Source organism: Epinephelus moara, chromosome 24, assembly GCF_006386435.1.
Source record: "Epinephelus moara isolate mb chromosome 24, YSFRI_EMoa_1.0, whole genome shotgun sequence".
NCBI classification, from domain to species: Eukaryota; Metazoa; Chordata; class Actinopteri; order Perciformes; family Serranidae; genus Epinephelus; species Epinephelus moara.
The window spans coordinates 32,923,464-32,937,029 of NC_065529.1; the positions used below are offsets into that span (position 1 = coordinate 32,923,464).

General features: G+C 41.9%; 1 protein-coding gene across 1 annotated transcript in view; it reads left to right on the plus strand.

Annotated features, from left to right (window-relative positions):
• The first annotated feature begins 7,147 nt into the window (after positions 1 to 7,147).
• The window catches only part of LOC126386604 (protein phosphatase 1 regulatory subunit 1A-like), a 46,945-nt gene continuing 40,526 nt past the window's right edge, over positions 7,148 to 13,566 (plus strand). Inside the window, exon 1 of the mRNA XM_050039031.1 lies at positions 7,148 to 7,543. Coding sequence (XP_049894988.1) covers positions 7,463 to 7,543 — 81 coding nt within the window. The 5' untranslated portion in view covers positions 7,148 to 7,462. The remainder of the gene's footprint in view (positions 7,544 to 13,566) is intronic.

Below are 13,566 nucleotides of genomic sequence, written 5' to 3' on the forward strand. Positions count from 1 at the left end.
TGTTGAAGTTTTTTTTAAGTGTAGAATAGACTCGTTGCCCCTTATGGCAAAAACACCCACTATAAAAGCCACTCTCACTCATGGATGTACTAGATACAGCACTAGAGGTGGGACCAGATTCACTCCTGTGAAAGCTGCTCAGTGGCGCATGAAGCCAAAAAATCGTAGGGCCCATAGAGCAAGCCAACTAGATACTTCCACCGGCTAAGCATCTAACATCTGCAAGCTGAGAGGCTGACCTTCAGTTTAGCCCTCTCCTTACTTGAATAGGGATTAAATGATTTAATTGTATGGCTCTCCTATACTTTCAAAACATTATTTCGATGGTGTAACGTGTCATTTTGCAGGCCTTGTGACACAAAATTACCCACTGCTTTACAGACGTCTCTTTGACAATGGAAGTCACGTGAAGGACCGAGGTGTTGTAATTTCACACTTTGGCCACTTTGTAAAATTGGCTTCAAAGGCCTGTGCTCTACTCTCCAGTCCTCAAAGCTGAATATGTGTTAGCACTTTACCACTCACCGTGTCCTTGTCTCAAAGTTAATGGGTGTCTTTGAATGGATTTTTAGTTCGATGCCTGAAATAAGGTTTGGGGTTAACAAAAGCTTAAGGGATTTTCATGTATTTAAAATACATCACTAAACCCCAGTTGCAAAATTTAAAGCTCTTATGTGTCTGTTGCTAACAAGTGCCTAATTGAGTATACAGAGATGGTCGAGGACATTTAAAGTCATCAGGCAGAGTTAATGGTTGTGATGCTGAAGTCATGCAACTGTTTATTTATAGCCTAATGTTAGCTTTTAATTCTGGTGATTGCATTTATGCTTCAGAGATTATAAAAGCAGTGTCTATGTGTGAGGATTGCTTAACATAACATGTAAGTATCATGAACTTCTGTTTGCCACAGATTTTAATTTCTGCAATAATCCAAAATCCCATTGGATTTTTGTCAAGGGAAGCAGGGTGATGCTAACTTCCAGGTTGGCCTAGAAAAACTGTCATCCCTGCAGCTGTCTTTCAGGCTACAGCTTGGTGCACCATGATAAGGCAGAGAAGAAACAGCACTTGAAAACTTACATGGACAAGCGAAACAAAGGTAAGATTTATGCTTTATTGTTAGCGCTTTGAAACAGTGTTTTTTAGTTTTGCAAGAGAAAACACTCAAAGGGACTTTAAAGATACACCTAGTTAGATATAACCATATAGCAACCATTCAGAAAACACAAATATGCAATACAATACACAAAGAAAAAAAGCATGAAGACATTTCTGCCTACCTCACTAACCTCAGTGAAGACAAGGGAAACTCTTAGTAATCATATTTGAGAGAGAGAGAGAGAGAGAGAGAAACTGTCAGCTAAAATATTCAAACAGGGATCCCCCGCCAGGATGTCTGAGTGTGCAGTAGGTGTACACTTGTGTAGCAACAAGGGCAATGGCAATGAGATATGAGAAATAAATACGAGGTAACAAGAAACATGTTGAGACAAAAAGATAGGACAAAGACAGAGAGAGATCAGGGCGTGGGTGCTGTTGATCACACAGCTGTAGCCTCTGATCTGCACAGCTGAGTTAAAGAAAGATTCAGCTCATCTGAATTTCATGAGTCTGCAGGGGGGCTCAGACAAAAAGTCTGTGTGTGCAGCAATTATAAGCGACAGAGAGAGACAGAGGGATGACACACTGAGAGAGGGAGAGTGATTGTTATTGCCACCTACTGTTTGCAATAACTAATAAAAATATAAACTGCACTCACCTTCCAGAAACCATGTCCTTCCCTGGCCACTGTATGGCTCGCTGACCTTTCCTCGACCCCCCCCCCCCCCCCCCCCCCCCCCGCTCCCATTTTCCCTCATGGTCATCATCTTGGATGGCAGCCATCTTGAACAGTGGAGAGGGAGGTCTCAGCCATTATCGGCCGTGACCATGACACAGCACAATTTGTCACACACAACAGGCTTTAATGGCTACAGGGTGAGTGAAGGATCCCGTGAAAAAAACAAAACAATGTCAGTGTAAAGGGTAAACTGCAGAGGCATGCTCTCCTGCATAACTAAAAAGCGCAAAGAGTTATTTTACCTTGCAGCAAATCATTTTGCAAAACACGCTGCCGTGTTTAAGGTTCTTCCGACCATTCAAGGCAGTGCTTGTTTCCCATTTTTATGCAGAGAAAGTCTATTAGCAGATTCTTTAGCTGTAATGAAAAATCAAATATGGTGTGTATTTCTTTTTCATTTACTTACTAGAGTGTAGCTCAGTGTTGCAACTGAGAACCAGAAAATACATAAAGGATTTGGCTGATCTAACTGCACTATGCTGCAGTCTGTGAGCAAGAAAATAAATCTGGTGCCACCTTTGACTTTATATGATTTGTACTGACTCTAAACAAAGTTATCTTTGTTGATTGGAGTACATTGTGTTTTTTGACATTATGTTTTCCCATCCTATAAGTTGCTAGGACAACTGCTACCATTCAGTGAGTCTGTATTTACCACAGTGTTGAAGAGGCACATTTCGCAGCGGTATGATACACATCGGGCTGCAGCCATTTCTGAACTGAACTGAACTCATCAAATAGTGCCGCGGTGTCGTGGTAGTTGTCATCGGTAGACACTGATGCACAGAGACACTCCTCGCGGTGGCATGACATACGCCGGACAGTGGCGCCGCCGGCAACTGCCATTGTATAAAGAGCCAGTCTGTATTGGGTGGACAGGAGGAGCGATGGATGCATCGGACAAACACCAAACTGTCACCCGGGAGCCCACTGCTCATTTCCTATGTGAAACCAAATGTCAGTGGAGTTGTTTTAAAGGGCCAGTGTGTAATATTTTGCATGGTTTATTGTCAAATCTGAATCTGAATCTGAATATTCTACCCATTAATATGTTTATATAGTGTATAATCGCTATAAAATTGTTTGGTTTTCGTAGCCTTATAATTATGCTTATATATATATATATATATATATATAGCAAGGGCCTTGCTTTAGAGAGGTTGCCATCTTGCGCTGCCATGTATGTACGGCAGCCCAAGTGGAAAATCCAGCCAGCCAGAGAACACGTTTCGCCTGTATAAATAAACCAACGAAGACAGCGGAAGGAAGGAAGAAGGAGGAGGAAACAGCAGAGAGTGTTAGTAGTTCGTCGATAGAGAGTAGCGAAAAGTTTTTTTTAGTTATAAAGTTTGCGAATGGACCACACTTACCACGCAACAGGAGAGAATGAACCCGAATCGTCATCTGCGAGGAAAAGAAGACGCAACTTCACTCCTTGTGATGCACTCTCTGCGGCGCTTTTCCTCCTGATGATATATCTCCCCAACGATGGTAGCACCAAATCCCATTCTGTGCAGCAAAATGGGAGCGGAGGATTCAGCCTCTCTTCTCGCCCGCTCAGCATCCAACACATGGAGTTCCTCATCTGTATGCTCCGGCTCAAACAGGTATGGCTCTGGGTCTGTGTCCGCTACAAGAAACTCTTCAAAATCGCGTTCAAAGTCGTCCATTGCAGCTACTATAGTCCGGAGATATTGCTAGGCTAAATAAACAGCTGAGCTCTGTTTACCGGCTACACTGTCAGTCAGTGTGCGGGCTGGAGATTGGTGGAGCAGAGAGGGGAGGGCTGCCCCGCTGGGTACTGTAAGTGTGTATGTGTGTATGAAGTGTGTGTGTTACGCTAGAAGAGTCAGAGTTTGGGACGGAGTCTTTTACCCCCTGGAGTGTTACCGGAGTTTTTGGAGTGCTCAAATAAACGGGCCTTTTTCCCGAACGCTCCTCTGGTCTCCTGCTCGTGAGCGATTCATTACAGTATCGTAACATGGTTTAGATTTCTAAATAAATATTCACCTTGTCGCTAGATAGACCTACTCCTGAAAACCTCGTGTCTGCGCAAGGCTTTTTGTCCCTACTAGGCCACCGTCATTTACCCGACAGGAGGGGTGAGCGAGTGAGCCCTGCAATCTAGAATTTGACCATTGATGTCACTGTTTCCAACGGTTTTCAACCCATTTTACACACTGGCCCTTTAATGACAACATAGTGTGCTGTGTGTAGCATGCTACAGCAGTGACTTACTGTGTGTCACAACATATGTCACATGACATAACATTACGTTAGTAAGAACTGGACTTATTTAAAGACAAACCATGAAGTTTTCTTTTAAGACCTACCCACAAACCTAAACACGAACTTTTATTGCCTCAACTTCAGGAAAATAACTAAAAAACAAAGTGTTTTACCTACACTGTAAATTTACTTTGAAAAAGACTGCATGCAGAAACTGTACATTTACTATGAAAACAGATATGTATTTTGAAATGACACTTAACAAGTGTTAACTGAGATGCCGTCCATGTACATCAAAATCTGATGCAGGAGGCTAACTAGCGCGTCATCAGTTGACGTTTAGATTTACTGACAAAACAGCCATATTTGACAAGTTGGGATGAGAAAGAGTTGATGTGTTCATTCATGAATAACGAGGTATTATGTTGATCACAAGGTGAGTACAGGTGATTGTTTAGCAGAGTAGCTAAACCATCGGTAAACAGTGCTGTAAAACTAGGGCAGCTTTAAAGTTTCCTCAGTTTCGGCATTGTTTAGACACATGTAAAAACTCATATGTGGTGTGTGTTTGTGTGTGTGAAACTCCGGCACTAAGCACAGGGGAACAGCAAAGCAGCGCGCCCCTAAATGACACTAAAACACAATAGAGACTCTCAACATAGTTTTTTCTAATGACTGTTTTGATACAAACATTTACCTGCCAGTCTGGCTGAAAGCCCTCTGAGATTTACTTGCCAAATAGAAAATCTGGCATTTGGCATTTGGCATTTGGCGGATGTTAATTTCGGACCCTGTGGGAAAATGTAGCCTATGCAATTTGCAGTTAGGCGTGTAAAAGTTGCAAAACCACAGATATGGCACTGTAAGGGGGCAATGGAGAGGCTTGTTTTAAGAAGGATAATCACAGCTTCACATTATGCTGCACACTGTCATTTACTGAGAGATAATTGGCTAGATTAAGGCAGTTGCACTTGTATGTGGGTGTTTTTGTTTTTGATGATTCCAAGCAGTATTTGTTAGTGGCTTTTTATTTCTTCCTCCCCATGACCTACAATGGTTACCACTATAGCATAGAACAACACCAAATAATATAGAAGATTGTGGTTTGGGTATAATATGCGACAGCACACACTCACTGCATGGCGTCTTATAAAAATTACAACTGTTGGTAGGAGCTGCATAAACATAAAATAATGAAACAACATTTAGTATTTAATTAGTGGTTAACAGGACCTTTAGCAGTCTGTAGGAGGCTATATGTGGCTGTGTGAAGTTTTCTTTGAAGCTATCCCAACCAGAGACACAAACACTATGCTGCTAATATGAGATAACACAGACTGTACAATTCTACTAGTGTTTTCCCTCCAGGAAAGAGGGTGTGTGGGAGAATATGCAGCCAGCTGTTGTCAGCTCTCTCTCTCTTCACTCTCTCTCTCTCTCTCTCTCTCTCTCTCTCTCTCTCTCTCTCTCTCTCTCTCTCTCACACACACACACACACACGCACACGCACAGGGCATGTGGTCTTTTATTAACTCCCTTCTCTGCTTTGATGACAAAGACATAATTCAAAGAAAAACTCTTATTAAACACTTTCGCTCTTTCACTTTCAGCTACCAGAAAAAGAAAACGTGTCCTTTGCGTGTGAACGGTGTGTGTGCGGTTCTAGTGTAGCAACAAAGTGGCCGAGTTAAAAAAAGAAAAAAGGGTTTCAGTGTAGTCTTCATTTATTTATACGTGAATATAGAGAGAGGGAGTTCTTCAGGTCAAATGATGAAAGTACTCTCTTTATCCAGCTTACTGTATCCGCTCGCTTTAAACGAGGCAAAATAAAAACTGCCACTCGACTTTACAGACATAAATTAAAGGCCCCCTCTGGTGTAATGGTCTGGGGCTCGTGCCATATGGCTGCAGTGTCCCTGGTTTGGTTCCAGCTGGGAACCTTTGTTGTCGATGAACCCACACCCTCCCTTCCCTTGCTCATTTCTCATATTTCTTGTCTGAATCTGTCCGTATCACAGTCTGTAACTGTGAATTAACACACAAAGGCAAAATTTATCATATTGTGTGTGTTGTTACAGTTATAGTAGTGGTCTAAATTTGGCTGTCATCCTCTATTAATCATCCGTAAAGCTACCAGTCAGTGTGTGGAGAAAACTGTGAAAACATCTGTTCATCAGTTTCCAAGATGAGCCTCAAGCTAGTGAATCAAATTATAATTGTTAATGTGATTGAAATTTGGAATACAAGTTAATCTGATATGTTTGCTTACAAAATAATATTTCTGCGGATGTAATCACCAGGTTTTTTTTGTTTCGTTTTTTTTATCCCCCCTCCAAAAATGCACTGCAAATCTGTAACGACGCAGCAGTCATATGCCTCTTGACTGGTGTCAGGTATCAGGGCCCAGTAGACGTGTGATGTAGGGACACTCAGGCTAAGAGGCGATCGATAAAGATTGTGCTGGCCAGGCGGCAGCGAGGACAAGCTTGGACAAATATGAACAATATGAACAGCTCAGGGGATCATTTTAACAGCTTTATCAGCTTTATAAATTGGGCCTGAAAACTGTCATTATATGGCCTACTTATATCTAAAATATACGTAGTGATCTGGGTAAAATAGCTGTTATTCATTAGAGAACTCACAAACATATTTGTCTGTGAGTCACAGATGAAATAAGTGTATTAAATATAGAGGTGTTTATACATAAAGTACGAGAGAGATGACTCATTCTGAGTTAGCCTTCTCATTTACAATACCATGTAGATTATATATGCATGTGTAGGAAGGTGATTTTAAAAATACTTTCTTTTAAAGCAGAGGCTGGACCATGCATCTTTTCCAACCCATCCAACAGATAGAGAGAGGGAGTGTGTGTGTGTCTTTTGTCATCCTCTCTCTGCCGGCTGTGCAGGGGCTGCTGCAGAACAGCCCTGATCTCAGACGTCCAATGCAGACAGAAAGAAATGTGAACAGAGGGTGGGACTAGCGTGAAAGGGAGTCGGGCCCAGCGAATGAGAGCGAAGGAGAGGTGTTCCTAGCCCAGAATGCCCTTGCCTCAGCGCTGAGAGCCGGGGGAGACGGAGAGGAAGGAGAGTGGAGCCGGGGTAGAGACACCAGCAGGTGCAGAAGATAGAGACAAACAGGGTGCCAAAAAAAGCTAGATGATCAGGGAAAAGTGTGTTAAAGGATAAAAGTAAAGAATAGAAAATAGTTAAAGAGAGACCAGAATATAATCTTTTATTTTCCTGAGCTGGATCCCACTTATTTTCTTTTTCAGCCAGCTTCACTGAGCTCTTACCCTCCTTTTCTTGTACGGATTCTTCTTCCTCGGATCGTCCCCACCTCCTCCTCCTCTTCATCCTGTCCTCCTCTTTGACAGACAGAGCCACCATGGACACCGGGAGCCCCAGGAAGATACAGTTCACCGTCCCCCTACTGGACACCCACCTGGACCCAGAGGCAGCTGAACAGGTGAGGAGGAGGGAGAGGGGGTGGTCTGGGTGATGTGGGACTGTCAGGCTTTTAGATATTTCTTTAATGCATCAGTGGCATGAATGGACTTTCAGCAAGATAATTGTGGAAAAGATTTCAGATTTCATGCTTGTCACAGAGAACTGAGAAACATTAATTCCAGTCATCAAGGCAAGCAGGTGCAGACGGAGCCAAGCAACTCAACTGGAATAAGAAGCGCAGTGTGCTGTGTCCAAATTGCGTATAGTCTGATGACAAATTGCTGCTTAAAAGAAACCACATTCTCAGTGTCTTGTTTCTCCCCCCCTGCACATAATTAGCAAGCTGTCTCTTTTGAATGCAGCACTGAAGTGATCTTGATGAATTTAGGATTGATTTTTCCACCTCCACTCACAGCAGAGCAGGTTAGAGACACAGTATCTCAGCAGTGTTAAAAAGGGATGTTGCAGTGTATGGATGCGTCTCCAGGGGTTTTGGTGGTGTTTTGGATTGAGTGACTGGCTGCACGCACTGTACGGCAGAGAGATACTGATTAAGTTGCCTGGTATCAGAAGATAAACTTCTTCCAATTCCAGCTGCTTTTAAATCTCAAATATGTATATAAGACATGTAGATTGTTACTGCATGACATAACTCGGTTTAAACCAAATTCTCAATAGAGGAAGTTTGAAAAGATGGAACCATCTTTCATTCACTTATTTTAGGGTCTTATAAACTCAACGTCCCTCAATATCACAAGGGCAAAGAACTCTTATTAGTGGCTGAAAAACCCAGTGGGTGCAGTTCAGGTGTCTTTTGAGACTGTAGTGAAAAAACCTGTCCCATTTTCTCGTTTTTATAAATATATCATGAACAGGACAGGTCATTAATAACGAATAAGCCTGGAGTAAAACCGGCAAAGACTTATGAGTCTGACTGCACCCCATTTATACGTCTCTCTCTTTTTCTGCGGGTCACTCTTCTCTCCACTGTGACTGTAAGAAACGAGATGTTGGGAGGACTGCTTTGCTCGCGTGTGTGTATGTGAGTCTGCCCTTGTGAGGACATTTAATGGGATGGTTTGGGAATACAGCACATTCAGGGGTGAGGTTCAGGTTGAGTTGGAGCTACTGGTATGAGCAAGTATGATAACTTTGTCAGGCTCAGATGTGAGGAACTGTACGTGCATTCCTTTCATGTGCAGAATGTACTGTCACCATTATACTACATAATGTCCTTCTCTGCATGAATGTTCTCCCTCAGCTGGAATTACCTCTAAATGACATAACTTCCCTCCATATATAGAAAGGAGAATAGTTTTAATGGCTTTACTGCTCCTCTTAAAGGCAAAGTGTTATGTTTTTTTTTCTTGTTTTCTGTCATATGTAAATTCTTACAATGTCGGATGTTTATATAAAATGTGGCCAAAGTTTCCATGTCAGCAAAAACCTCAGACCGTTCTGAATACTAATTTTTGTACTTTGGCAACAAGATGACATCAGATCATGACAGATGGCTCTATATGGTAATCTGCTCCAAGCACGCTACTGCAAGTGTTTAAATAATAGCCTCAACTCGGTCTCACTCCGAAGTCATCGAAAACTGGCGCTTGAGCAGTGACTTCCGGCATCAAACACTGACCAATAAAGCCATCTTTTAACGTCGTCATGATATGCAGCTGGTTGCTGTTATAGTTTAACGGTGGCTGGCGGCATCAGGGGGAAACACAGCAGGATAAGAAGGAAAGTTAAGGTGGCAAAAACCAACTTTCACCGGGGAGAGTGGTGCTCATGATCATAGATTATAAAGATTACCCTGTTTTTTTTTTCCTAAACCCAATCATGTGCGTTAGTTGTTGAAGGAAAGAAAATGTCAATTTGCAGTGTTGTACCTACGTAGTGTGTTTATTTTGAAAGAGACTTTAAGTAAATGTTAAATTTCCTGTGAAAACTGAAGGCTATTTTGAAAGAAGACAATTCATGTAACAGGCAGAACTTGACACGGTGTCCAAGAACGTCAACAACCAACGCACCCAGGGTACCTTGCACATCATATCTGGATTTAACGTCAATATGTGACGAGGTTGGATTGAGAATGTGTTAGTAGCCTACATTGCTACATGTAGCTACATGCTAACATCTGTGAAACAAGTAATATTGGTTGCCGATGTTCTTGATTTCTCCTTGGTTTTGGGTTATATTGCTGCTGGAACATGCCCTGGTGTGTTCAGAAGCTTTTATTGGTAATTTTTATGGTAGAAGAAGCCGCTATTCTTCATTACAGTTATACCCTTGGCTGCAGTGACGATGCAGAGACACTAAGATGCAGTAGACCCGCATGTGCTGACCAATCAGAGCAGACTGGGCTTTTTGGAGAGGGTGGCTTAAAGAGACAGGCGCCAAAACTGAGCATCTCAGACAGAACACTAATACAGGCGTTCCAGCATGAGGAATATAAATGTTTTTGAACATTTAAGCATGTAAACATGTTCTAATACTAAGTATGAACCTGAAAATGAGCACAATAGGCCCCCTTTAATGTAGAAAAGACCAACTTATGTAAGTTTGATTTATGAAATTTACTGTTGATACATTTATTTTTTCCCAGTAATATGAAACTAGCTTTGACCCTTGACTTTTTGTGCCTGTCTATAATACTATAACTGTCAGTGTAACATCCCATCCACACTGCAGTGCCTGTAAGAAACCATACGCTTCATGGTTAAACAAGATTGAATAAAAGAGGATTTAATGTGGCTTTTTTGATACCAATCAATGACACCAAAACTCAAATGTCAAATTGAAAACAGACCTCTACAAAGTGATCTATATTTATAAATAAAATACAAGAACAGGATATTTGTTTTATCTCCTTTATCAGGACGAATCTAAATCATCACTGGTGCAGCCAACAGGCCATTTACACAGCAGATGTTCTGACTGGTTTTATTGCAGGAAAGCAAAGGTGAAACTAATTTTATTAACGATGACTCAGTCTCAATATGTGTCCCAGTAAGCCATGACAGTGAGCCAGCATGCACAATATCAAAGCCAGCGAGTAGCTCACCTAAACAGTGTGGCCGTTATTAATGTTACTATTAAAGGAGCTCTACGTGACATTCAAAACATTAATATAGCAGCAAACAGCTATTTACTATGTAAAGATGTGGTGGAGTAATGTTGTCCTGAGTAGATAATGAAATCATGCTACCTCTGTGTGTGATGTAATTGGAGCTTCTCTGTTCTTTGTTGTGGTAGCCTGTGCTTGCATGTTAATGCATGTGAATCCCTGTGTGTGCATCCCACTGGTTAGCTAATTGCTGCCACTCTGCACTGTACTCATATGGCGATTACCGCTGATAATGCTGTCCCGACCCCCTGTGGCATAATGGCGTCGTCATGGAAATGTTGTATCCACCCTCGGTCAGCTCTGTCAGCCATTGTTAGCAGTGTTAGCGCTGTAAGTACCTTTTGCTGATAGCCACCAGCTCAGCCACCTCCATGTTGAGAGCCATGTGCAGTCAATGTTTATATTCAGTAATAACATCTCCATTCATTATTATCACTAATGTGCATTATATTACTTTCTACAGTGTATTCACTTTTCCATTTTTTCTGTTTCATATTTTTATATTTAATTTACTGCATTACGTTATCATATGTAACTTGACCTTTTAATTGTATTTGTTTCTCACATACCTCATTTGTTTTTGTAATTCATGTTAAGTAACTGCTGTGCTGTAATACTGCAATATCCCTCTGGGATTAATAAAGTACTCTACTGATCTGCCTAGCTTTAATTTTATCTACTGGCTGTGTACAAAATCCCTCCCCATTAACTACATAGTGCACTATATCTGCTGTCCGCCATATTATTAGAGTGTCCATGTTTATCCATTATGTCGTGCCCTCAAAAATTCTACAATGAAATGAAACAAGTAGAGTCCAGGGCATATACGCTACTTTCTGCTAAAAATCCCAAAGTGCAGCACTCCGTTATTTCTTTGATCTGAACACTACTGCTGAGCAACTCTGCCGCTGTCACTGATGCTATTATAACGGGAGACGTCAATGAATGAGAATCCTGCAATCTGTAGTATCACATAGCACTTGCTGTTACTACGGTAACAGCAGGCATCGCCAAATCAACCAGGACTGAAATCGCCAGGATTATAACTTTAATGAAACTGCCAGCAGATGAGCATAAAGATTGGATGGACGTGATTATCCAGGCCTGAAACTTATTAGTTTGTGCCGGTGTGGTTTGATCATGTTGCTGTTTGAACTAAGAAACATCATTATGTGTGTAATTGGCCAAGTGATATTAGGGACACTGTGCCTGTAAATTGGTGCCTGTGGTACATTTATAAAAAGTGTGCTTGCCTAATTGTGTGTGTGCATCAATGTCTCTGAGTCCGTGCATACTTGCAGTGCATTTGTCTCTCTTACATGTTCTCCTTCTGCTCTGTACATACAGACGTAATTAAAGTTGCTCCCTGCCTGTCCTGTTTGTGTCTGGGTGTCAGGGAGTTGGAGTCCACTGTCTTATTTATTTAGCTGCCTGTCTGATCCCAGGCTGCAGCCATTCAATATAGGATCTTAAACACCTCCAGCCTGGTGTTTACTTACTCGTCTTTACCAGCAGACAAATCGCCTTTTAGCTGCAAGTAAAATTCACTTTACATCTTCTGCAAAGACTCAAGAGAGTTCTTAGCTCTCAGCCTCAATAAGCTCGACCAAAGCTTGGCTGATTGCCATTGAGACTTTACCCTCGTAGGATACATCTGCTATTTATTCTAGGACCACTGTGAGTGGTCAGTGAGCATGCATGGCATACTGGTTCTTAAGTGGTTGTGTGTGTGTGAGTGTGTGTGCACTAAATTCAAAGAAAAAGAAGGGAGAAAAACACAAAAACAAAATGTGTGTATGTGCTTGTGTCCGTGTTTACAAGCACACTTATAAAATGTCACACCAGGGGGCTTCACCCATGGTTCACTAATCTCTGCAACCTGACTCCTACCAACATGGTGAATCAGCCTCCGTGGAGACCTGCACGTCAGTCAGAGCGGCCTCCCTGAGGTCTGACCCTCACAGCAACAGCACGCACTCATCCTCTTATCCACACACAGATACAGTGTGTGCCACCCTTATCATAACCTTGCGTTAGAGCTCACTGTGTACTTATGAGCACAAACTGACTGTACCTAATAGAGGCCAAGACCTGTTGGTGACAGGGATAGTAGGTTCCAAATTATTTTTATGCAGTTACTTAGATTTTCTTTCACTAGTAGAAGCACATCGTGTTGTTTTTAACAGACTGTGGAACAGTTTGACTATTTGATGAAATAGTGAGACATTTTGGGAAATATTCTGCTGTGATTCCATTCTCCTATCTGTGTGTTAAATATGAAGCTGGAGCCAGGAGACGGTTAGCCCAGCTTTGTCCTAAGATAAATAAAATATCAGCTGGTTGCCGACAGCAACACTGCAAGGAGTCAGTGCACCTGGCCAAGATATAGTCCACATAGATTTTGTATTACAAAAGAGATATGATGTGAAAATTAGTGAGCTTTCAAAGGTGCTAGTATTCGTATATTGTTACTTTCAGACAGAGCCAGGTTAGCTGTTTCCTCCTGCTTCCAGTGTTTATGCTAAGCTAACTATTATCTCCTACTTTTACACGTGAACATATTTTCGCCGAGGGGTGCTGCACAGTTTTATTTATGTGCCCACATCAGTATGTATGTTCACACGCTTACACAGAAGATACAGACACACTGCTCAGACATACTTAAAGACTTAGAGATTGTGTTCTCCCTCACCTCAGACATAATTCTGTCTGGACTGCATGTGACAGCATTTCTAATATGTCATTCTGGCGGTCGAATATCAGTTGTCTCTTCGCTGAAGCCACTCATGTGCCATGGGCAAATCATAGGTCTGCTTGTCATCCACTCCATCATTAGCTGCCATAAAACTCTATCCCAGTAACTGTGCCCCTGCAGTGGAAGTCCCTGACGTCCAAGAATTATATGGATTTAAAAA